At 46.8% G+C, this 25132-nt stretch overlaps 2 protein-coding genes across 9 annotated transcripts in view; one reads left to right on the forward strand and one right to left on the reverse strand.

The window, feature by feature from the left end:
• The window catches only part of STAB2 (stabilin 2), a 165017-nt gene that overhangs the window by 126793 nt on the left and 13092 nt on the right, over positions 1 to 25132 (forward strand). For 7 of the 8 annotated variants that reach the window (XR_007153854.1, XM_047865901.1, XM_047865902.1 and 4 more), the window contains 13 exons: positions 1197 to 1343; positions 2132 to 2272; positions 3277 to 3336; positions 5583 to 5759; positions 7102 to 7191; positions 9157 to 9303; positions 10676 to 10732; positions 11901 to 12027; positions 13587 to 13736; positions 15477 to 15581; positions 16968 to 17075; positions 18984 to 19177; positions 20586 to 20727. Coding sequence is in view for 6 of the 8 variants with exons in the window: in XM_047865901.1 (XP_047721857.1) it covers positions 1197 to 1343; positions 2132 to 2272; positions 3277 to 3336; positions 5583 to 5759; positions 7102 to 7191; positions 9157 to 9303; positions 10676 to 10732; positions 11901 to 12027; positions 13587 to 13736; positions 15477 to 15581; positions 16968 to 17075; positions 18984 to 19177; positions 20586 to 20727 (1645 nt within the window). In the remaining 2 variants the exon portion in view is untranslated. Of the gene's footprint in view, positions 1 to 1196; positions 1344 to 2131; positions 2273 to 3276; positions 3337 to 5582; positions 5760 to 7101; positions 7192 to 9156; positions 9304 to 10675; positions 10733 to 11900; positions 12028 to 13586; positions 13737 to 15476; positions 15693 to 16967; positions 17076 to 18983; positions 19178 to 20585; positions 20728 to 25132 lie in introns of those variants that run through there. The other variant, XR_007153855.1, reaches the window with a different exon arrangement.
• The window catches only part of NT5DC3 (5'-nucleotidase domain containing 3), an 88264-nt gene continuing 79825 nt past the window's right edge, over positions 16694 to 25132 (reverse strand). The window contains exon 15 of the mRNA XM_047865908.1: positions 16694 to 17010. The gene's annotated coding sequence lies outside the window, so the exon portion shown is untranslated. The remainder of the gene's footprint in view (positions 17011 to 25132) is intronic.

Raw genomic sequence — 25132 nt, forward strand, 5'->3', positions numbered from 1 at the left:
TGGAGACATTTCTGGGCAGGAGATTTAGGATTAGCTAGAGCAGATCAGCAATGAAAGGGGCTGCCTGTCAGCTTAGGGACCTCCTATCAAAAGAAAGCATTTAGGTGGATTTAGGGTAACCAATGGCCAGAGGCCCTCTGAAAAACATTCCTGAATCAGGTAGGAAGCTAGAAAAGATCAACAATTTTTAAATGATCCAAACCTTCCATAGACATAAATAAATAAACAAACAAGAAAACAAACAAACATAAAAAAAACACAAAAGAAAACAAGAAGAACAAGAATGCTGGGTAAAAGCTTTTAAATAAGTCTTTTTTTCTTGCAGACCTTATCAGAGCCTTTACTATTCTAACATTCACTGGGACTCCTCATGCAGGATTACCCATTAACATATAATACTGTAGCAAACATTTATGGAGTGTGCCAGACACTGTTTCTAGTATCTGACCTAGATTCATTCATTTAGTGTTCATGACAACCCTGTCATGGAGTGCTATCATCCCCATTTTTGCAGTCAAGGACATTGACAGAAGTAAATTTCCCAAGGCCACATGACTAGCAAGTGGCGGAGTAAGGATGGAAACATGACTCCAAACCGTGCATTCTTCTCTCCACACAAAAACAGAGGCACAAAAATACTTCTGGAAAGTTTTTGACATTTGATTGTTTTTCTCTAAAAAAGCATCAAAAGAGATACCATGAAGCAATTGAAGCAATGAGAACCTTGTGGGCTTCTTATCACACTGACTTAAGGGTTAATATTGTTTGTGCTTTGATTTACAATGGAAAAGCATTGTGATCTTTTCCACACTAAAGGAAATCTGGCCCAGGTACCTCTCCAAGAGGCACAGGTGCGGTGCAGCTTTGCCCAGCATTTTTCACAAGAAAAGTCTTTTTGCAAGTAGCATCTCACAGGACTTGGGGTCCTTGACGCATGCATTGAGAGATGCTGGACCAGAGGAACTCCAAGCTCCCTTCCACTCATTCTAAGAGTCCATATCGGAAGCAGGGAAGAAGGGAGGGCCACTTTCTCCCTCTTGTCTGAACAGCCTGTACCCTGTAAACCTGACCACGAGCGACCCCTGACTGCCTCCTTCCCAGTGCAAGTTGGGGGAGAGTCCCTGGGGAGAGCATGGAGGAGGGGAGGGCATGGAGGGGGCCAGCAAAGGCTGGAACCCTCCCATCTTCTGTTACAGATTAAAGACTGGGACCAACAGGGCCTCATGCCCCAGGTTCTTCGTTATCATGTGATCGCCTGCCACCAACTGCTTCTAGAAAACCTGAAATCGACCCCAAATGCTACCTCTCTCCAAGGGGAGTCAATCATCATCTCCGTCTCTCAGGTAAGAGGCCACCTCGGGAAGAGGACCATCTTTCTTAGGCCCTCTCTCTTCTCTTCTTTAGACTAATACCAGTAATAATAGTAATAACAACAACAACTAAGACATGTTGAGTGATTGCTATATGCCACATAGTATTCTAAGTATTTGATGTGTGCTAACTTTTTTAATCCTCCAAAGAATCCCATGATGTCGATACTATTCTTTCCCCAATTTATGAAGTAGGAAACGGAGCTCAGAGAAGTTAAATGACTTGTCCAAGGTCACACAGCATGTAAATATTAGAGCTGGAATTGAAACTCGTAAGCAAAGCAGCTCAAGCGGTCAGCAGAACGGCTTTGGGTTAGAAGCTGGAGGGGGTGAACGCTTTTGACCGAAGCCACCTGACCATGCTGGCCCCCTCGCCCCCCACAACAGAGGAACTAGTGGTGACTGTAGAATCCATTGCAAAGGGAAGTAAGTTGTGGTGGAGGCAGAAGGTGGTGCAGACAACACAAGTGATGTACTTGTTACTTCATATTTGAGAATCACAGCGAAATGACCACTGTGGTTGGTTCTTTGCTATTAACTCCTCCAGGTGAAAATTACAGTCTTGTCTCAGTTTTCCTTTTATAGTCATAACAAAGAAACGTGCTCAAGGAACTTAGATCTTCAGATTTTGCCCACAGCCCTACTTAAATGTTCACTTTCGTGATGACTTATTAGCATGTTGGTAAAGCATTCTGGAAGAAATGACTTTGTCCATTTCTCTTTGTGCTCATTTTTTTCTCTCTCTTCTTGGTTAATTTCAGGACACGGTGTATATAAATAATAAGGCTAAGATCATATCCAGTGATCTCATCAATACCAATGGCATCATCCACATCATAGACAAATTGCTGTCTCCTCAAAACTTGCTTGTCACCCCCAAAGATGCCTCTGGAAGGATCCTGGTGGGTTCATTATCATACTCTCAGCCCAGAGTGACTCATAATACTCAAAATGTATTTTCACAATTCTGATTTTGAGGCATCTTAATTTTGTTGCTTCAGTCTCAAGCTACTATTAAAAGCCTAATGAATATTATTCTAGTAAGAAGTAAATAGGCAAAAGCCTAATTTAAACAGATAAATGGATTTTATAGGTTTTTCTTTAGTTTCCACATGGACAGATGGTCTTGCATAGATTTGGAAGATGGAGAAATTACATAGATGGATGAGATAGATGGATGATAGGTAGGTAGATAGATAGATGATAGATAAGTAGATAGATGATAGATATCACTCAAAGCAAACCTGGAGTAAAACTCATTTTCAGTTGAAAGAAAAGACAAATTTGAATTTGATTGTTATTTATTAGCATCGGCCGGGGTTTTTCATTGCAGACCACAGAACCCACTCTACCTAACTTAAACAAAAAGGAGATTCTTAAGATACTAAGTTTAACAGCAAATCTCTTGGAAAGCCAGAGAGTCTAATTCAGAAGCTACATAGCTGGGAACAAAGGGGCCCAGGGATACCTGCCAGGGGAAGGCACGTGACTTTCCTGCGGGACTGCTCTGACCTGTCTCCAGCCTCACCCCCTACAACCTCCAAGTCCGAACACCAGATGCCTCCACCATTGTGCTGGTCAGAATCTCCTGCTAGCTAGCGGTCACCTCCGCCTCTTGTTGTTTCCTTCCACCGATAATCCTTGTAAAAACTCTTCTGTTTGGTGGATCCTATGTCACACACGGGGCTGGAGCTGCAAGGCAGTCTGGGAAAATGTCACGCATGGTCCCCCATCCGCTGGACTGCAGAAAGGCGTGGGTACGTCAGAGCCGGAGTGGGTGCTGACGAGCCAATCTGCGGTACCTCTCACGTTATCTTATCCTGATTTCATTCAGCTGAACTTTTGTTAACGTGCTTGGTGAACTGTATGGAGAAAGGTATTATTCCTATTCTTATTGCCTTTGCAGCAAAATCTTACAACAGTGGCAATAAACCACGGCTACACCAAATTTCACGACCTACTACAGGTAAAAACCCAGGGGATTACCTGCCTAAGGAGGTTTCTTTTTTGAAGGGTTTTGTTCGTTTGGATTTTGGGGGGGAGGGGGTTGTTTTGTTTTGTCATTAGTGTTTTGTTTTATTCGGGGAGCAAGCCAGCCATTGTGGGAATCTGTGTAGGAAAGTCCCGACTTCCAATAGAACAAAGTCATTCGCTGTCACTCCATTCCCAAAACAGCATTCGGTTTATTCAGCTATATAATGTACACCGGCCAAATTAGAAATTGATGTACCTGCGGCTGAAGCAAGGGAAAGGACTCAAGCATCACATCTTGCACTAGGGGCTTCACATCTGGAATTCTCACCTCCTAATAGGGGCAGGCAAGCCAACATGCAAATCTGGGAAATCTATGCCCCAAGGCATAGGTAGACATTGCATTTAAAACTACAGTGAAACCTTGGTTTGCGAGCACAATTCGTTCCAGAAACATGCTTGTAATCCAAAGCACTTGTATGTCAAAGCGAATTTCCCCATCAGAAATCATGGAAACACAGAAGACTCGTTCCACAACCCAAAAACATTCATATAGAAATGATTACAATACTGTAATATGATACAAAAAGTAAAGAAAATACAAAATATAAAGACAAAGAAACAAATTAACCTGCACTGACCTTTGAAAGCCTCCGTGGCTGGTGACGGAGACCTGGGAGAGGAGGGTTATTGTGCAGGACGACTTTCACTATCACTGTCGATGTCACTACTATTGGCTCGATGGAATCTTTTTCTGCATGGGGGCCATTGTATATGCTCGCGTGGATGTTGACTACAGTCCAGGGTTAACAAACTCTTGCCGTGCACTGTATTTAATGGAACTGGCAATAAGGCAGCAGAGGAAAGGGTCTCTCTCTGTCTGCAGGCAGTCTGAGCTAGGAGGAAGCAACGCATCCCTAAGCTTACTCTTGGATGGAAAAGCAAAGGCCTGTCTTTGGTGCTTTGAAGTGACAAAAAATATACTAGTGCCAGTTGTGGGCACCTTCCAGTGTTCCGGAAAAATCACTGATTTCTGCCAAACACCATGGCCTGAGACCAAGCATCTGACCATGGGAGACGATCACTCACAATCCCACAGCGAGGGAGAGAGAGAGAAAGAGAGAGAGAGAGAGAACCATTGGCTCAGCTGTGATCATGTGATGTTTGGAGTCACGTATGAGTGATGCAAGACGTCACTCATTTATGAAGTAAAAATTTGTTAGAAATTTTAAGTGTTTCTGTGGAACACTCGTAGAACAGGTCATTTGCAATCCAAGGTTTTACTGTTTATCTTTCTGACTTCACTTTTCCCACAAATTGAGTAGAGAAACTTCTTGTCCAAAGATTTCAGAGGAGAATCAGGGAGGGACAGGGGTCTTCCAAGGTCCCCTCTCCTCCTCATACCCTGAGAAGCCCCAGGAGGACTCTTAGAACCCAGACCCCCACCCCACCCCCACCCCTACCCCTTTTAGCATTGCCTACAAACTTCTGCATTCACCAGCGATTTCCAAAATAGCCTGGGGCTCACCCTCGGAGTTTTTCAGAAATGGAGATGTCAAGGTGTTCAAAATGAGACTCTCCAGGGATGTCAAAGGCAAGTGTCTCTGCCTGCTCACCCAGCCTCAAAACCTCATAGTCACCCTCACACCTGGGTATCACGTCTGGTTGAACATAGGCTTTTAGAGAAAGTTAGCAAACCTCTCTGGGGGGCTCAGTAGGAAGGAATAATAAAACCTACTTCATAGGGTTATTGGAAAAATTACAAGGAAGAATATATATAATGCACCCGGGTTACAGAAGGTTCTCAAAAAGATTCCCCTCCCTTTGTCTAGCAATTTCTCTTCTGAGTCCATGTGATCTAGAAATCTCATACAGGAATATCTCAATATTGTGTCAGTTTCACTTTTTTAAATGAAATATGGGGAAATGCTAAGTGGACCTTCCAGAAATTAAAATATTTGGGCAGCAGTAGCAAAAATCAAAAAAAGATATTTGTTACACATTATTTTTCTATTCATAAAAGCCCAGAATTGACTTTCTGTTTTGCTCCCTAAGAAAATTAGGGTCAGAATGGTTGGGGCGCCAGGCTGTCACCCTTGAACCAGCTGGAGTCCCAGGGAGCCCCGGGGCGGGCACAACGCCCCCCCCCCCCCCCGCCCCCGGCTGGCTTCGGTCCTCAGAAGGATCCTGTGCCTTGTGGCTGGGCTTTGCCGTGCATGCGCCCGACTCCCTGTGTTTCAGGACGTGGGCTTGCTGAGCATCATCACTGACCCCATCCACACTCCAGTCACTCTCTTCTGGCCCAGCGACCAAGCCCTGCAAGCCCTACCCCCTGAACAGCAGGATTTCCTGTTCAACCAAGACAACAAGGACAAGCTGAAGGAGTATCTGAAGTTCCACGTGATCCGAGATGCCAAGGTACTTTGTTAACACACAGACGTGAGTGCAGGGGTGCCCAAGGGGGATCAAAGCCAGGAATGGTCAATGTGTCTCCACCTCCGAGGTGCGAAGGACACCTGGGCATCCCCCCCACCCCCTGGTGTCCTCCTCCGACTGGCCCCGTGGTTAATGGACCCCCGCAGTGCGCCAGGCCTGTTCTGTTTCTCCGACCTCCCATGATTTCCTTTCCAACTTGAATCAATACCCAGGAGCATCGTTTCCTCTCTCGTGCCGCAGGTCAACTCTCCTCGGCCCCACTTCATGTGCAAAATGGCTGTTGGTAACAGTTCCCAAGTTCCCAACTCATTCTCCCCCAGTTCCACAGTGTCTAGGCAAAGGGTGGACTCCCCCAGATGCGATCACTCCTGAACGGATCTACCGTGACCGGGGAAGCAAGATCTTGTAGCCGCTTGGTAGCTCCTGCTGAAACCCTGTCACTCTGAGTCCTCAACCAGGACCCATGTCTCTCTCCAGGACTGAGTCTGCCTAATCCAAGAATGCCAAGCACCCTAACTTTGGTTCATTCATGGGGCCTGTATTAGCGTCTTAGGGCTGCATAGCAAATAACCACAAACTGGGTGGCTTGGAACAACAGAAATGTATCCCTCAGACTTCTGGAGGCTGGAAGTCTGAAATCAAGGTGCTGACAAGGTTGTTCCTTCTGGAGGTTCTGAGGGAGAATCTGTTCCATGTTTCTCTCCTAGTTTCCGGTGATTGCCGGAAATCCTTGCCATTCCTTGGCTTGTAGATGATGCACCTCTCTAAGCTCTGCCCCTCTGGTCACATGGCTGTCCTCTCCCTGTGTCTTTGTGTCCACATACAATTCTCCTTTTCTCTTTTCTTCTTATGAGGACACCAGTCATACTGGATTAAGGGCCCACTCTACTCCAGTGTGGCCTCATCTTAACTAATTATATGCGCAATGACCTTATTTCCAAGTAAAGTCACATTCGGAGGTAATGGGGGTCAGTGTATCTTCAACTAAACTTTTGAGGGGTCACAGCTCAACCCCTAACAGCACCCTATGCCATTTCCCTGACCTGTCACCGGCTTCATACACCAACACAGCATCTGCTCTGGACTCCCAAGCATGGAAGGGGCGTGGAAGGGGGATTGAAGCTAGCCCAGCGGGGGGACACTTTCCCTACAGACAGAATTTCCAACTTCTAGACGGCCCATGATTATGCTTCCTTTTGATTCTATCGGCAGTCATTTTAAAGCTGGAAAAACCTGTGGCCAGATTTGGTTGGTTGGCAAAGCTCCTCTGGGTGCTGCTTCAGCCCAAATTTGGGGTATTAATGTGGTACCGTCGCTCTTACAGATTTTAGCGGTGGATCTCCCCAGATCTGCTGCCTGGACGACCCTGCAAGGCTCTGAGCTGGGCGTGAAGTGCGGCACTGGCCGTGACGTTGTGAGTATTAACAGCTTTCCCCAACCACTACCTCTTCAAGAAAATATTCGTTTTTTTCCTCCATTGACAGCAAGCCCTTTTCTCTGGCTGCCTTCGGGGGTCTTACCCTGAGAGTAAGTATTTAGCTGTGAAAAACCTGATAAATCCTGGCCAGCATAAGCCCTGGTAGCAGGTGTTAGGGGCCCCCCCTTACACTTGCAGAGAGTGGCTTTGGGTTGGTTTGGTTTGGTTTTGTTTTGACAAGGATAGTATACTGTCATTCCTTTCCCTTCCTTCCCAGCCCCACTGTGGCCTCACCTCTAGCCCCTTGTTGGCAGGGGGAGCCAGCTCTGGGTTCCATCTACCTAGATCAGCCAACAGAGAGAAAGTTTGCAGTTTTCACCTTCCCTGGCTAGTTTCTGAGCAATATTGCCTCCCTGTAATTCCACATGATGAATGGGTGTGATAGGATAATATTAGCTACATCCTATATCCTGCATATAATGGGGAATCCAACATGACAATGACTTAAATACATAAGGACTTGTGTCTTTTTTAAGAGAAATCTGGAGGCAGCCAATCCAGAGCTAATATGATGGCTCATTGGCAGAGCTCCTTCTGTTTTTCTGCTCTGCAGCGCATTTCCAACCTCAGTGTCACCTCAAGGTTCATCGTGGCTGCTGGAGCTCTAACCATCATGTCCACTCTCCAGGCAGCACAAAGGAGGAAGAACAAAAGGGATGCAGCCCCCAGCTGAGTTGATTCCCTTCAAGGAGCCTTGTTAGAAGGGCCATACAACATTCTGTTTATATCTGATGACCAACCTATCAAAGAAGTATAATAAGAATATCCAGTGCTCATTCTGGGTGCTAATATAGCTTTCAGTGCATTTTGCAATGTATCATTTAGTGTGATCTTTGTAACAACCCTGTGCAATGAAATCATTAATCCTATTGACCTGGTGAAAACAAACCTCAGAGTAGTTCAGCAACTTGTTCACAGTCACGCAGTACATAAGTGGAAGTGGGGAGATTTAATCACAGTTTTCCACTCTTCTTTCCACTGAATCACGCTGTGTCCATCCCATCAGTAGATGCTGAGATTTATCTCTTTTTTTTTTTTTTTTTTTTTTTTTTTTTTTTGCCAAAGAACTACCTAAAAGCATTTTTCTTCCTTAGGGGGATGGGGAAGCTATATTCAACAATTTCCTAGCTGGGTGAACTTAAGGAAGAAAGCCCTGGAATTGTTGCAAGCAAAGCCCAATAATGTATCTAAAACACTATTTAGACAATGCCCAGTACATGGAAAAAGAAGTTATTGGCATCATTATAGAGTTAAAGCCATTGCTTGTATCTTCTGAAAAAAAAGGTTGTGCCCACACTTTGCTGGCAGCTAGCACTAAGTAAAAACAAACTGCACTATTGCACATAAAGTGGCCACGTTACCTAAGTTTATCCTGAACCACAGGCAGGTCGTGCCTGCTCCACCCCAACACCCTGGCTGCCCCTGTTTCTACTTTGCTGGAGGCAGTGTTACAGAGTAGCCAAGAGTGTAGGCTCGGAGGCTGACTGCTTAGGTAGGAACCCCACACCACCACTTGCTGGCTGTCTGACCTTGGGCAAGTTATTGAACCTCTGGCTGCCTCGCTTTTCTCATCTGTAAACAGGGATACTCTAGGGTTGCTGTGAGGATTAAAAGAATTTGCACAGGTAAAGCACACAGAATATTACTCAGCACATAATACATGCTGAGTGTTTGACACATATATGCATATATACCATATATATATATATATATATATATATATTTATATATAGCATACACACACACACACACACACACACACACACACACACACATATACATACATATTTAGTTCTTTCTGAGCCTTGAAAGTGCTGACCACTTGATACAACCTAGGTAGAAGAGAAGTCTGAGAAAGATTGTTGACTGTTCTCTCTTTCTCCCTCTCTCCCTCCCTCGCAGGGCGAGCTCTTCCTGAATGACCAAACATGCAGAATTGTACAACGGGAACTCTTGTTTGACCTGGGTGTGGCCTACGGCATTGACTGTCTACTGATTGATCCCACCCTGGGGGGCCACTGTGACACTTTTGCCGCATACAATTTTTCGGTCAGTCCTAAAATCAGTGCTATAGTAGGAGACACTTGGGGTTCAGCCTTCATGATCTATCATGGACTCTGCCATGAAACCACGCAGGGTTGGTCCTCAAGGGAGCCCAGGGCCCATGAGATCTGAGGGCCAAATGATGGTGCTCTTGAGAGTCAGAATCAATAGGCATCTACATGGCTCTATCCAGGCCTTGCACATTCCCATTTATCCACCACCCTACCCATCCATCCATTCCCTTGTCATTAAGGAAATAGTTGTGGGGTACCAACTGGGTGCCAGTTATTCTGCAACAAGCTATTCATTGTCAAACCCACCTATCCAGTCATTCACGTATTCATTCAACAAACATTTTTTTTTTTTTTTGCGATTCTGCCAGATGAGACCATATAAAATTGCCCTATTTATAGGGTCTGACTACAAAAAATGGCAACTTCATATGGTTCAACCTAGTATTATATTATTCAACCTAGGTTGAACCATATGAAGTTGCCATTTTTGTGCCAACCTCCATTTATTTTATTCATTCATTCTTTTAACAGTGGTGATTCAATCTCTATCCTCGGCCCTGGTTGTAGGAGGCGTTTTAAGATTTTACACTCATTCATCCATCATGTATCATTTATGGAGTACTACATCTGAGCCAGCCATTTGGCTCAATGCTGATGTTACTCCTAAAATAATCCAATAACAGGAGTTGCTATTAACAACTCTATGGTGTAGATTTGGGAACTGAGTCTCAAAGAGGTGAAGCATCCTATGTGGCAAAGTCTGTGACCAGTTGGCTTTGGTACTTGGCAACTTGTAGGGATTCAATAAATATCCCAAATTATTCAGACACCAGTCCGATACCAAAGTAGGCGATGAAAACCCAGCTGCCCTTTCTGCTGTAGGGGTTGTGGCCTTCCTAACTTCCCAAAGTATATTCGCACACATTTTTGCAGTTAATATTTTCCGTCCCCGATCCCCTGAAGATCAAACAGCAAGAATCATTCTATTTTGTAGATCAGAAACCTAAGGATCGAAACGCGTGACTGGCCAAAAGTATCACACCTAGTTTATAACGAAAGTGGTATTTGTGTGCATGCTTCCGGGGCCAGTCTACCAGATGCCTGTATGGCAGTGCCCTGGGCCAGCTCTGTCTAGCAGGGAACTTTTCACCTCAAAGAAATAAACCAAGGAGCCGAGGGCCAAGACAGACCTTCAGAATTCTCCATGGCAAAGTGGCAGTGTGTTTGCTTTTGCATTCTTGACCACAGCCAGAATCTTAATCAAGATTAAGTTCTTCATCGACCTGCCAAAATATTAACCAGGGGCATATCCTTGTGTTTACCAATATTCTTGATGTTTAAGCGTTTCTTTTCTTGCATACTAGGGAGATTGTTGGAGTTGTGACAATACCCCCAGCTGCCCGAGGTGGAGTAAATCAAAGGTAATTACGAATGCAGTGACAACGTTTGGAGAGCAGTATGTTTGTTCCATGATTAGACCCCAGTCTTCTGGGAGGCATGAGTAAGTGTACGTGTGTGTGCATCTCTGGGTATGTTGCATAACTGTAATTTACAACATTCTTTTCACAACCAGGCATTCTTAGCCTAGCTGAGATGAACATTCTTAGCCCAGGCAACTTTTCAACCCAGTACCTACCTTCTAGGAACTGTCTAGAAAAATCATGGGATTGTAGACTTAGAAGGGACTTTCCAAGATAATGATAGTTATAAAAATAATAGTTGCATTTTGAGTGCTATTCCTGTCCCTGGCTCTGTGTTGTTCCCTTTATTTATCCATTACCCCTATTCCTCCTTGTCACATTCATAGGAAGCTATTACTACCTCCACATATGAAAAAAAAAAAAAAAAAAGAATGTCAGAGAGGGTAAGCAATTAGGACAAGGCCACACAGCTAGTAAGGAGCAAAGCTAGGATAAGGGTCCAGAAAGCAATGCAAGAGTAATGGTTAAGCCAATGAAATTTGGAGTCCATGGCTATGGGATACAATTTCAGTGGGCAATCTTTGGCAAGTTACATAATCTATATGGTTTTGCCTCCATAAAATGTAGCAAATAACAATTCTGTGTGTGGTTATTAGGAAAAGTAAAATTTTAAATGTGGGTACAGAGCCTGGCACATAGTAAGCACTCACTAAATATTGCTTTTTTTTTTTTTTTCACTTATTCCAAAGCCAATTTCTCTCTCCTCTACTGGTAAAACCCCTAACAAAAACACCCCCGCAAAACAAAATGTAACTCATCCCTTCCCTGCTGATGATTTGGGAGCCTTGCCACAGACCCCACGCATGATGGAAAGCTACCTCTACCCCACTCTCTTTCCAAGAAACCGCAAACTTCTGCAGCTCTAAGGGTCAACAAGTCCTTCCTCTTAAACCTGGGGAGAAATCTTTCTGTGGACTCTAGCTCTGTCCCCTCCCCCACCCATCTGCCTATCTATCCACCTAAGCAAAGAATTCCTTTGTAAAGGGCTCGGGCCATTGAGTCCCATTTTCAATTTGGGCAGTACCCAGGTTCCTCCACTGGGGGCGGACTAGAGCCAAAGCGCCCAAGTCTGGGCGGTGGAAGGCGGAGGATCACTTTCTTCCTCTAGGGAGTGAAGCAGAAGTGTCGATACTACCTGTCCTTGAGAGGGTACGTGGAAGGCTGCCGGGAGCAGTGCGTCATGGTGGTTCGGCTCCCCAGGTGCTGCAAGGGCTACTTCGGGCGAGACTGTCAGGGTGAGGGCGCCTCTTACCACCTCGGGATCCTGATTGTCCCATCACTGCGCGGCATGGTGAAAGCACGGACATTGCGGGGGCGGGGTCGAATGCATGGCTCTTCATAACTCCTCTAAGAAAAGATCCAAAAGCAGTCATTCTAAAGAGCTGGGTAGCTTTCCTTCTCCTTTTTCCTTTTGCCATATTCTGTTTCTTACAGAGTTGAGACTCTACTGTGTGTAGATTGTCATTGTGTTGCACTTTTTTGCTCCACATTCTAGCAGAAGACATTTTCCAGGCTGCTGGAAACAGCCCATTTCATTTCTGAAGCTAGTCCATGATACTGATTAGCACATGAGTTTAAATGCATCGAGGAGAATTCTACCTTGGCACAGTGCTGTGCTGTGTGACCATGATGTTTCGGATGCCATTATTCCCTGTTATGGGGTGAACCTCCCTCTCTTACCTCGCCAGGAAAGGGCTCCTTGCCAAAGAACACTTTGGCCCATCCTGAAATCTCTACATAGACAGAACTTCTAGCCAGTTATACATCAACAATAGCTGAATAACAAAAAGCCCTTCCCATCTGCCACACATTGTTTTAATTAAGCACATTTATTGAGTGCTACTTCCCATATATGGCAATATACTTAAACCTGGTGACAAGGGGCACCTGGGGTGGCTAAGTTCAGCGTCCAACGCTTGATTTCGGTTCAGGATCTCTTGAACCGTGAGATCAAGCCCCCCATGAGGCTCTGTGCTGTCAGAGCCTGCTTAGGATTCTCTCTCTCTCTCCTCTCTCTGCCCGTCCACTGCTCACACTCTCTCTCTCAAAATAAATAAATAAACATTAAAAAAAAAAAAAGATTTAAACCTGGCAATGACCTCTAAGAAGTAGATGCCATCATTATCTCCATTTTACAGATGAGAAAATAGAGGCAGAGAGAGGATAAGCAGCAAGCCCAAGGTCCCACAGAGTGTCTCCCGAAGCCATGGTTTCAACCACCATGGATACTCCATTCACTGTGGTCTGGTTGAGAAAATCCTGGGCAGGGTGTACACGCAATCACCCAGTGTCTGTCCACACTCCATCACTTAAGTGTGCGCTTTTCACAAAAACCAGTGCCACGCCTTCCACTTGTCCGGTGCCTTATGTTTTTTAAAGCACTCTCGGTTACAGTAACTTATTTGATCTTCAGTCACAATGTGATACAGATCAAGTGGGCACCGTGTCGTCACCATCATTACCATCTGGAGCTAAGAGAACTGAAGCTCAGACAAATTCAGCCCAGATCTACTCAAATCCAGGGCTCCTAACCCCTAAATACAGTGCCTGGTTCAGCATATCACTCTGCCTCGGTAGAATGCTATCAGATACACTTAAATTCATGTTCCAGAGGCCACTGGCTTGCCCTAAATACCCGTGACACTATGTGGGTGAGTCCCCGGGGCCACAGTCTTCCTGGGCCAGTGGATATCAGCCCCGCAGCTGAGGGCAGGTCAGCAGCACATTTACTAAGGTGCCGAGCGGTTCTGGGCCTGGGGAGGCTGTCGAGTCACTGCCGTTTCATTTCTTCCAGCCTGCCCTGGAGGAGCGGATGCCCCTTGTAATAACCGGGGGGTCTGCCTCGATCAGTACTCGGGCCTAGGAGAGTGTAAATGCCACACCGGCTTCAACGGGACGGCGTGCGAGCTGTGCCTGCCCGGGAGATTCGGGCCTGACTGTCAGCGTACGTTCGTGGCTCCCACTCCCCCTGCCTGTTGTTCGGCCGCTGTGTTCCCTGTCCTCATCCATGCCACCTGCCTGGCCCAGAAACATCCCTCTTCTCCTCTCTCCCCGTCCACCCACCTACCATCTGCCTGCCTTCACGTGCTTTTCCCTCCCTGGATGTCTCCCGGTTTCCATCCATGGAAAGAGCCTCACCTCCAGAAGTGAAGTCCACATCCCTGCAGCCATCAGGACAAGCTGTGGCTGAACAGCATTCATTCATTCATTCAACCAACATGAATTTAGAGTCCTTATTAATATTGGTAGCTAATGTTTCTAGAGCACCTCCTACGCACAAAGGCAGGTGTGTTTTACTGCTTAATCCTCACAACTACCCTTTGCAGTAGTACTGTTACGATCCCTACTTACCAGATGAGGAAACTGAGGCACAAAGAGGCCAAGTGACTTTCTCAGAAGCCTGGAATTGTTCTAAGTTGTAGGGATGCAGTGGTGTTGGAAGGGGGCCAAATTCTGGCTCTCAAGGAACGTACACTCAAAGGGAGGAAACAGATTAAAACTGCAGAAACAAAGATAGTTATAAAGATAGAAAAAGAAGCAGGTGATGGGGATGGAGAAGGAAAGGAGGCACTGTTTTAAAAGACATCTCACACCAGGAATATTTGAGGAGAAACCTCAAAGAGGTGAGGGGCCGGTGTAGGGACATCCAACAACAGCCCAGTCCAAAGGAATTTTCCGTCATGCTGGAAATGTTCTATAGCTCTATTATCAGGAATGGAAGCCAGTAGCTACGTGTGGCCACTGAGCGCTCAAAATGTGTGACTAAGGAACTGATTTTTTTTTAATTTTAATTAGTTTAAATTTAAATAGCCGCTTGTGGCAAGGGCTGCTGTATGGTGTGGTGCAGACTAGAGGAATGGATTTCCTAGAAGAGAAATGAACAAACGCAAAGGTCCTGAGGCAGAAGTGGGCCTGGCATGAAAGGAACAGCAAAGAAGCCAGGGTGGCTGAGCAGAGTGGGCAAAGAAGAGAAAGAGAGGAAGGAAATAAAATCTGAAGGTCACCAGCGGCCAGGTAACGTAAGAGCTTCTCGGCCAGAGACAGCCCTTAGAATAGACAACATGTCTTCTAAGTGAAGGGCTGTGAGTGGTGGGGGGAGCGGTGAGGGGAAGGGGTTCATGAGCACATTGGAAGTGTTGCTTCCGCTGCCCTGAGAATATGCTATAGGAGAGCAAGAGCAGAAGCAGGGCCGACACCAGGGAACTGAATGCAACGGTCCAGGTGGCAGCCGGTGGTGCCTTGGGCTGGGGTGATTGTCCTCCATCAAGGTGGCAAAAAGTGGAAGAACAGATCCATACCTTGAGGATCTCACTGTCAAATGGGTCTCCCTGTTAGGAGGCCCCCGATAGGTTCTCTCCCCCTTGTCTTCAGTTACAAACCCCATGACACGCTCTACTTCTGTGCTTATAACACTCACCGTGTTTGTAATTACATGTTCAAAGCCAGTTACTCCTGGACTGTAAGCCCCTGAGAACAGGAACCTTATGTCTTCTGTTTCTCACTGTAACCTCATTGCCGAGTCATGTCTGTCCCATGATAGCCACCGAATATATTATTTGTGCAGCGTTTGAAGGAATGGTGCCCCCCACATGGACAGCACAGCCAACGGGTGGTCAGAGAGCTGGCCGATTGGATTTCAATGCCTGATCACTGATTACTGACCACGTTCCAATTTGCTTTACAGCCTGTGGCTGCTCAGACCACGGACAGTGTGACGATGGCACCGCGGGCTCCGGGCAGTGCCTGTGCAAAACGGGGTGGACGGGGCGATTCTGCGACATTCAGACAGGTCTGTCATGGTAGTGGTCAGCTGGCGGCAGCACCGTGCTGCAGCGGCCCCTCTGAGAGCATCCAACTGACGTTGGGGTCTGAGTGACACCTGAAGAAAACAACAGAGCAGGTGTTTCCCTTTCCACAAGGAAAAGATGATTTGGATATGTGGCCCTGGGCCTCGGGAGGTTTGGGGACGTGCAGGAAAACTGGGTGAATAGATTTAACTCAAACCCATGAAACCAGCATGCAGTCCTTTGCAACCATGGAAGGGCCCACCTCAAGCAAATGATACAGGACTGGGCAGGAGTGGTCCCTCGGGATTGTAGCCCCTTGGGATCATGGCCTCTTGGGATCATGGTCCTTAGGACTATGGTCCCTCAGGATCATGGTCCTTAGGATCATGGCTCCTTGGGATCATGGCCTCTCGGGATCATGGTCCTTAGGACTGTGGTCCCTCAGGATCATGGTCCTTAGGATCGTGGCCCCTTGGGATCATGGACTCTCGGGATCATGGTCCTTAGGACTATGGTCCCTCAGGATCATGGTCCTTAGGATCGTGACCCCTTGGGATCATGGCCTCTCGGGATCATGGTCCTTAGGACTGTAGTCCCTCAGGATCATGGTGCTTAGGATCGTGGCCCCTTGGGATCATGGCCTCTCAGGATCATGGTCCTTAGGATTGTGGCCCCTTGTAATCATGCTCCCTTGGGATCATGAGCGGCCAGTGTTCTGCGGCCTCCAGTCCATTCTGAGCCCTGTGTTCTGGTGGAAGGTCCTCCCGTCCACCCAGAGCCCTGTGTTCTGGTTGAAGGCCCGAGATGTGAAGGGTGAATCCTCCACTGTGAATCGCAGGGGGCAGAAAGGCACAACTAAGTTCTTCCTATGGGTTTAAGCAACCTGAGGTTCCAGAATCCCCTAGCTCAGCTTCCTCCACCTTCCCCCCTCCCCTGACCACCCCATGGCTTCCTGCTACCTGTTGACACTGCAGTCCTATTCACGCACCAAAGCTCTGGACTTCTCCCAAGCTTAGTGGTGCCCTCAGAAAGCCATGGAATTTCTCCTCTGATTTAACCATCTCCTTCTGGAACCCTGTGCCCTTAGGGCCAAAGAGCTACTCTGCCAAATTCATCCTTGTTGAGGTATAAAGCTTTAACTGGTTGCCCATAAAGGTGACATATTACATTTTAGTCTGAGTAACATTTCAGGGTTAATGTCTTAATATTAAGGAGCAAACCTGGAGTCTCAGAATCCGCAGGCTGGGAGGAACCTTTGCAAATCACCCTGTGCTCCCACTGTGAGGGGGCACTTTTGAAACTCAGTGACAGGCTGGAGAGCGAGTCTTAGAGGGTCCCACGTCTTCCCGCCACAGGCACGTGATGAACAGGGACCTCTTTGTTTACAGTTTTGCCCCCAGTGTGCACGCCTCCTTGTTCAGCTGATGCCACCTGCAAGGAGAACAACACGTGTGAGTGTAACCTGAGCTACGAAGGGGACGGAATAACATGCACAGGTGAGTCCTGTCCGCGCGTGCGAAACAGCAGGGCAGTGCGGGAGCGGAGCGGGACGTGGTCTGAGTGCCCGGACTTCCGCCTGACCCTTCCACTCCTGCCTGGGCCATTTCGCCCATACCTACCCTCTCTGCAACTCAGTTTCTTTAGTGGGTTTACTCATGCCTGACCTGCCGACCTCCCAGGTCACTGTTTTGAAATTGCTGCACAGACTCAAAGTGAGGCACTTTACTTTACAGTGTTTTTGTAACTCCACATATCTGGACTTTTAAAAAAATTCAGAAATTACATTACAATACTAAAAAAAACCAAAAAACATTTACTGGGGCACCTGCGTGTGTGGCTCAGGTGGTTAAGCTTCTGACTTTGGCTCAGGTCATGATCTCATGATTTGTGGATGTGTGCCCCGTGTCGGGTTCCGTGCTGACAGCTCAGAGCCTGGAGCCTGCTTTGGATTCTGTGTCTCCTTCTCTCTCTGCCCTACCCCACCCCTCAAAATTCAAAAAAAAATTTTTTTTAGTAGTTACACTCATCACTTGGAGAGAACCACTCTGAATTTGGCAATGTCTGTATTTAGTAGTTAAGATACAGCTCCATCCACACGGAGACCCAAAGGAACAGTGGTATACACAAGGCAGATGTTTATATGTTTATTTTTATCTCATATAATAGTTTGAATGGAGGCATCCAGAGCTAACGTAGGTCTGAAAGGACATCTGGGAGCCCGACTCCTTCTATCTTATTGCTCTGCCATCGTTCACTTGCCTGGCCTGAGAGGGTCAGTACCATCAGCACATCCCAGGCAGCAGGATGGAGAAGGAGAGGAAGGAGGCAAACTTCTTTCCCTTTAAGGATGCACCTAGAAGTTGCTAAAAATTTTGTCTATTCCCATAGCATTGGCTGGAACCTCATCATCCGGCAGACCTAGCTGCAAAGGGGCCTGGGAAATGTAGTCTTCAGTTGGGCAGCCATGAACCCAGCTAAAACTCCATTGCTGTAGAAAAAGGAGACAATAGACATTGGGAGAAGCCTACTAGTGTCAGCCCCGTGTACTTTCTAACTTCTTTCATGAGTAAATATTCAAATAGAGATACTTGCTTTACAGAAATGAGCTCTTGCTATACCTGCTATTTTGTAGTCTGCTACAAGGCAGCCAGGAAGTGGGTCACTCAACAATGGCACCAAAGACCCAGGTTCAGTCTTTCTACTCTGCTATCCTCAGAGAAGGCCTTTTGTCCTCATGTTTATTCTTTCAAAGTCTCAAGTGGCTGCCACGACTCCAGGCAAAAAGCCAGGCAAGAGAAATCAGATGGCTTTCCAGCTACCCCTTAAATCTAGTATTGGGTTGAAATTTGGGAGATGGTGAAAACAAAGGTCCTAACGGGTAGCACAACACAGTGGGGAATGCATGGACTTTGGGGCCAGACCAACCTGGGTTTAAATCCCAGCCCTACCATGTTACCACTGGTTTGCCTTTGTCGGATCAGTTAAACTCTGTGTTTCAGTTTGTTCATCTGTAGAATGGGGGTAATGATGCCCATCTCACAAAGTACTCAAGAGTGCACTAACTCTGCACACGCATACACACACACACACACACACACACACACACACACACACAACTGTCCTAACATTAAAACTACTACCAAAATGGAGCCTAGAGGTATATGACAAAGGAGCCAGAGGTAGGCGGATATCCTCAGGCCTGGTCTTTGAGGGTATCAGCCAAGGGATACCAGTGTTTGCAAAGGCTAGCACAGAGGCCACTGGGCATGGGGAAAGAAGGCCCCAATATGTCGGGGACCATTTACGTACCAACGCCACTGATCCCAGGGCTGCCCATGCCCCCATCTGAAGCCCACCTTGCACAGACAGTGCTTAAATGAGCTGTCTCCCCTCTGCTCCTGCAGTTGTGGATTTCTGCAAACAGAACAATGGGGGCTGTGCCAAGGTCGCCAAGTGTTCCCAGAAGGGCACGAGGGTCTCCTGCAGCTGTCAGAAGGGCTACAAGGGGGACGGCCGCAGCTGCATAGAGATAGACCCCTGCGCCGACGGCCTCAACGGAGGGTGTCATGAGCATGCCACCTGCAAGATGACCGGCCCGGTGAGTCTCTCGTCCCTCCCCACGCCCCGCCCCCAGGATGGGAGCCCTTCTGCACCTTGTTCAGCCTGGCTTCACCTCACTTAATGTTCGGCCTCTTCCTCAACTTCCTTCCCGCCTCAGTGCGTGTGTTGCTAGGTCTGCAGGCTAAATGCAAAGTGGCATTCTAAGCAGAAAGAGGACATTAGGGGGAAACTGGTGAAATCCACATAAAGCCTACTGTTTAGTTAATAGTAATGTGCCACTGTTAACTTCTTAGTTTTGACCAATGTGCTATGGTTATCTAAGAAGGCAAGGTAGGGGAACCTGGTGAAGAGTATATGGCAACTCTTTCTGCTATCTTTGCAACTTTTCTATAAATTTAAAACTATCCAAAATTAAAAGTTTATTAAAACAAAAAATGTTGGTGAGAAGTGGCAGGAAAAGTGCAGGTTTGCGCCCTCACCCAAGGCTTTTTAGAGTGGAATCGGGGGCGCCTGGGTGGCTCAGCCGGTTGGGCGTCTGACTCTTGATTTCAGCTCAGGTCCTGATCCCACAGTTTGTGAGTTCGAGGCCCACATTGGATTCTGCACTGTGTCAGCGCAGAGCCTGCTTAGAATTCTCTCTCTCTCTCTCTTTGTCCTTCCCCCTGCATGCGTGCTTGCTCGCTCTCTCTCTCTCTCTCTCTCTCACACACACACACACACACACACACACACACACACACACACACACAAAATAAATAAATTTAAATGTTTATGGAGAGTGGAATCCATGCCCTGGTGCCCTGTTTATCCATTGGCAAGAGAAGATGGTGGACAATAAAGTCCGTTATTGAACTTGGAGTCCCTCCCTGAGCCTTAGCTCCCAGACTTAACACTCTGTGGCCTGGGGCTTGCTACTTACTTTCTCCGAGTGTCAGTTTCCTCATTTGCTAAGTGAGCCTAATAATAATACAGCCCTCATAGAATTGTCATGGGGATTAAATGAGATCATTCATTGATTCAGCAAGTGGTCACCAGGCACTTACTGTCTGCCGTCGCAGGTGCCAGGACGTAGCAAGAAAAAGCTTATGCAGGGGTGGAGGGAGGGGGTCATGCCCAGTGCAGAGACAAATGTACGAGATACTTTCCGAAAACACCAAGAGTGCAGAAGCACATAAACTGGGCCGGTGTGCTAGAGAGGGCTGGGACAGCTGCTTTATTTAATGCGCCAGGGACACTCTCTCAGAGGAGGTGACATTTCAGCTATGACATTTCCTCATGAGCCTGTGCGGACATGAGACGTGGCCATTACTTTGTTCCTGCTGGACAGGAGATGCATCTTCCTGGTGCTGCTAAGCGTCTCCTGTGCCGGATGGTGGCCCGCAGAGCGTGGAGGGGTCCCGGGGTCCTAGAAGAGGGGCTTCTCATCTTTTCCACTGTCCCCACAGGGCAAGCACAGGTGTGAGTGCAAGAGTCATTACGTGGGAGACGGGCTGGACTGCGAGCCGGAGCGGCTGCCGGTGGACCGCTGTTTGCAGGACAACGGGCTGTGCCATGCCGCTGCCAGCTGCACCGACCTCCACTTCCAAGGTCAGTGTGGCCGGGGCTGCTGGCCCAAAGCGCCCTGGTCTCTGTCAGGCTCGGGAAAGGTTTTCAATGTTTATTTGTTTGATAGCGAGTGCACTGGCGGGGGAGGGGCAGCCAGAAGGAGAGACAGAATCCCACGCGGGCTCCGTGCCCTCAGTGCAGAGCCCGACGCGGGGCTCGAACTCACAAACCGTGAGATCAAGAGTCATACACTTAACTGATTGAGCCACCCAGGCGCCCCTCAAAGCACTCTAGTCTCTATCAGGCTTGGGGAAGGGACTTGTGCAAAAGCAAAGGGGAACACAATGAAAAACCATGGCCAAACAGCCCAGGCATTGCCCAGGACCCACTGCCCAAGGAGGTAACCGGCTTCCGTAGCGGAGGAGTGGAATAAACTCAGATCTGGACCCTGAGCCTTAGAACCTGGATGGAGCACAAAGGTCATCCGTCCTGACTTTTCCTGATGCACCCTTTCCCCAAGTTGCTTAGCAACCATTGATCGGAATTGAATCTAAGGAGCATAGTTTACGGTTTAACAACAGAGAGGAAGCCCCTGCCACACGAAGATACAATTTCTTAGCAGTTGTTTTGATAATACACATCGATTGGCATTTACGGCATTCTCTTCCAAGGATGATTTGAATGGCTTGTAATAAGCCCACAGGTGTAATGAAAGAATCACCACACGCAGTCAAGTAAAAAAGCCAAGTAGGAAGTGTAGAGGTTCAGACAACAGGGCATCTGGAAACCTAGCAGAGGAAATCCACGAAGGACCCAGCCACACACGTAATTCTGAGCCAGCGCAGGGAGGGTTTCAGTGGTTCAGAAAGCAACTCGGGGCATTATGTGCTCTGGCCGATCAGGATTTATGGGAGGTCTCTGACTGGGTTGGGTTTGTTTCACAGACACGGTCATTTTAGTGAAGAAGTTTTTCCATAGCGCAATAATAATTACTGATTTAACACCCGTTATGTACTGTCTTAGTGCATTCAGGCTGCTACATCAAAGTTCCATGGACTGGATGGCTTATAAACAACAGAGATGTATTTCTTACAGTTCTGGAGGCTGGAAGTCCAAGAATAGGGTGCCGGCATGGTCAGGTTCTAGGGAGGGCTCTCTTCTGGGTTGCAGACTGCTATCTTCTTGTGTCCTTATGCAGCATAAAGGCTAAGGAAGCTCTCTGGGGTCCCTTTTATAAGGGCACTAATCCAGGATGCCTGGCTGGCTCAGTCAGGAGGGCATGTGACTCTTGATCTGAGGGTCATGAGTTTAAGCCCCATGTTGGGCATAGAGATTACTTTAAACACACACACACACACACACACACACACACACACACACATACACACACACACACACTAATCCCACACAAAAGAGCTTTACCCTCACAACTTAATTGCCTCCCAATGGCCCCACCTCCTAACATCAACATACTGGGAGTTAGGATTTCAACCTATGAATTTATGGCAAGGGGCGGGACACAAGCATGTGGTCCATAAACATGTATCAAATCCTAAGACACCTCAAATCCCTTTTGAGGATGAGATAGAAGAAGTGTAAACAACTGAAATACATAGAATATATGATATTGTCTCCTTGCAAGGAGATTGCCCATGTAGCTGAGGACATTTTTTAAATTAATAAGACAAGGAAAGACAAGTAATAAAACAGCAGAGAGCAGTTTATCTCATACGGATAGTGCAGTGAGAAAGCAAGAATAGAGAAAAATTGAGAGCAGGGACTCGAACGGATGTTTGTACTCCCATGTTCCCCGAAAAATGGACATAACCTTAGTGACCATCGGCAAATGAACGGATAAACACACTGTAGCCTATTCATACAGTGGGATATTATCCAGAAGGAAATTCTGGCACGTGCTGTGATATGAATTAAACTTGAAAACATTATGCCATGTGAAATAAACGAGACACAACAGGATAAATATTGTGGACATATATAAGGTATTTATAACGGGCAAATTCATAGAGACAAAGTAGAATAGAGGTTACGAGGGGCTGCAGGGAGGAGGGTGGAGAGTCATTATTTAATGCAGACTGAGTTTCTGGTTGGAATGATGGAGACATTCTAGAAATGGATAGTTGCGATGATTGCATGACATTGTAGATCTACTTAATACCACTGAATTACACACTTAAAATGGTCAAAAGAGTAAATTGTTGTTATGTATATTTACCACAATATTTCAAAGAATAGTCAGGGATGGGAGAGATCTCTAGGTAAGATGAGAGAGGGAGTCTTCAGAGAAACTTAATAGAGGCCTGGGACTGTGGCAGAGACTTGAAAGTTGTCAAGGTAATGACCTCAAGGTAACAGGGTCTCGCCTGGGAAGAGGGGTGAGCTCAGGCACACAGTGGGCATAGAGAGTGCAGACAAGTCAGTCACGTAAGGCTTCGATCTCGAGAGAGCAAACCCAATGGTGGTTGGGTTAAAGCAGATGGGAGGGAACATGGCACAAAGTTTGGAAGCTCCATTGGGGACATTCTGTGTTCAAGGTAAAACTGCCAAGCAGAGAGATTCTACAGGCAATTGCTGTTTAGGATGGGGGCCAAAACGAGCAGCTGGAACCGGGACGTTGATCTGTGGGTCATTTGCCTCAAGAAGTAGGAAGTCTAGAAGGTGCTTGGCTTGTTTCTGGAGGACACGATCCATTCGGCCAGCCCTGCCTGTTCCACGGCTCAGTCACAGGTGGAAATTTATTCAGTTCATCCATCTTCTCCAGGGGGCTCTTCTCTTCTGCTGGCTCATGAATGCCAAGAAAGTGTTGGCGGTGTTGCTAAGTGACCAGGTATCATGTTGGACCCACCTTCTGTTCTAGCTGAGTGGTTACCCTTAGCAAGACAGGATGGCACTGGGCTAAGGCCCCAGCTTTCCCTGTGGCACAGTTACAGAGCCATCCCACACTCAGGAGGACGTGCCCATTCTCCCGGGTCAGAGGAGGGCAGACCGGTGCAGCCTTTGTGGCAACCAATGTGACAGTGTGTGCTGGGAGCCTTAAAATAATTCATGCTCTACGGCACCTGGGTGGCTCTGTCGGTTAAGCGTCCTGCCCTTGATTTCATCTCAGGTCGTGCTCTCACGGTTCATGAGTTTGAGCCCCACGCTGGGCTCCGAGCTGACAGCACGGAGCCTGCTTGGGATTCTCTCTCTCTCCCTCTCTCTCTCTGCCCCTCCCCCTGCCTCAAAATAAATAAATATAAACTTAACAAAAAAGCTAAAAAAATTGTTTTAAATTCATGCCGAGACTTGGTAGCTCCATTTCAGGGAACCCATCCTCCAGAAACAAACTAAGGAGGGAATAAAGATAAACGTGCCATCTCAGCATTATTTCACATCATAAAAGATTATACATAACATATATCGAACACTAAAGGATGATCAAATATACTGTTACACGTCCACTCAAATGCACTGTTAAGAATTGTGTTGTCTTAGTTAGAAGACAAGGTTATCCATCCTTACCCAAGCTGTTATGCTGTTAAGTGCTTGCATTTCAGACCCAAGGTTGACAGGATCATATAGCCTGTGGATCGTGCTACTAGGCTATAGTCAAAGAAGATCTTGAACTCAGCTCTTTTTTTGGGGGAAGAAAGTGCCCTTTTTGTGGCATTTGATAATGAACTTGACAGTGTAAAAATGTGACTTGGTTCTTGAACTATTTCTGGTCTCTGCATTCCTTGTCTGGCTAAAATATCAGCCAGTAAACATGATAAATCTTTCAGTATCTTAGGGGAGAAATGGCTAGAAAACCTTTTTAAGGGCATAGTGGCAGGGCGCCTGGGTGGCGCAGTCAGTTAAGCGTCCGACTTCAGCCAGGTCACGATCTCGCGGTCCGGGAGTTCGAGCCCCGCATCAGGCTCTGGGCTGATGGCTCAGAGCCTGGAGCCTGTTTCCGATTCTGTGTCTCCCTCTCTCTCTGCCCCTCCCCCGTTCATGCTCTGTCTCTCTCTGTCCCAAAAATAAATAAACGTTGAAAAAAAAAATTTTTTTTTTAAATAAAAAAATAAAAAAAGGGCATAGTGGCAATCAAAAACATAGAGTCCTTGGCAAAAACTTTCATGTCTGTAAAGTTCACAAAAATTATTAAATTTTAAGCATTGAGGGGGAAATCATGTTGCCCAAGAAAATTTATAATATGGGGAAATCATCATGATTTAATGTTAAGTTTTAAAAAAAAAGATTTCTGGGGGCACCTGGGTGGCTCAGTTGGTTAAGCTTCCAACTTTGCCTTAGGTCATGATCTCACAGTCTGTGAGTTCAAGCCCTGCTTTGGGCTCTCTACTGTCAGTACAAAGCCCACTTTGGATCCTCTGCGCACCCCCCCCCCGCCCCTCCTCTCCTCATTCTTTCTCTCAAAATAAATAAATAAAAACTTAAAAAATAATAATAA

The sequence above is a fragment of the Prionailurus viverrinus genome, chromosome B4, assembly GCF_022837055.1.
Source record: "Prionailurus viverrinus isolate Anna chromosome B4, UM_Priviv_1.0, whole genome shotgun sequence".
Classification (NCBI taxonomy): Eukaryota; Metazoa; Chordata; class Mammalia; order Carnivora; family Felidae; genus Prionailurus; species Prionailurus viverrinus.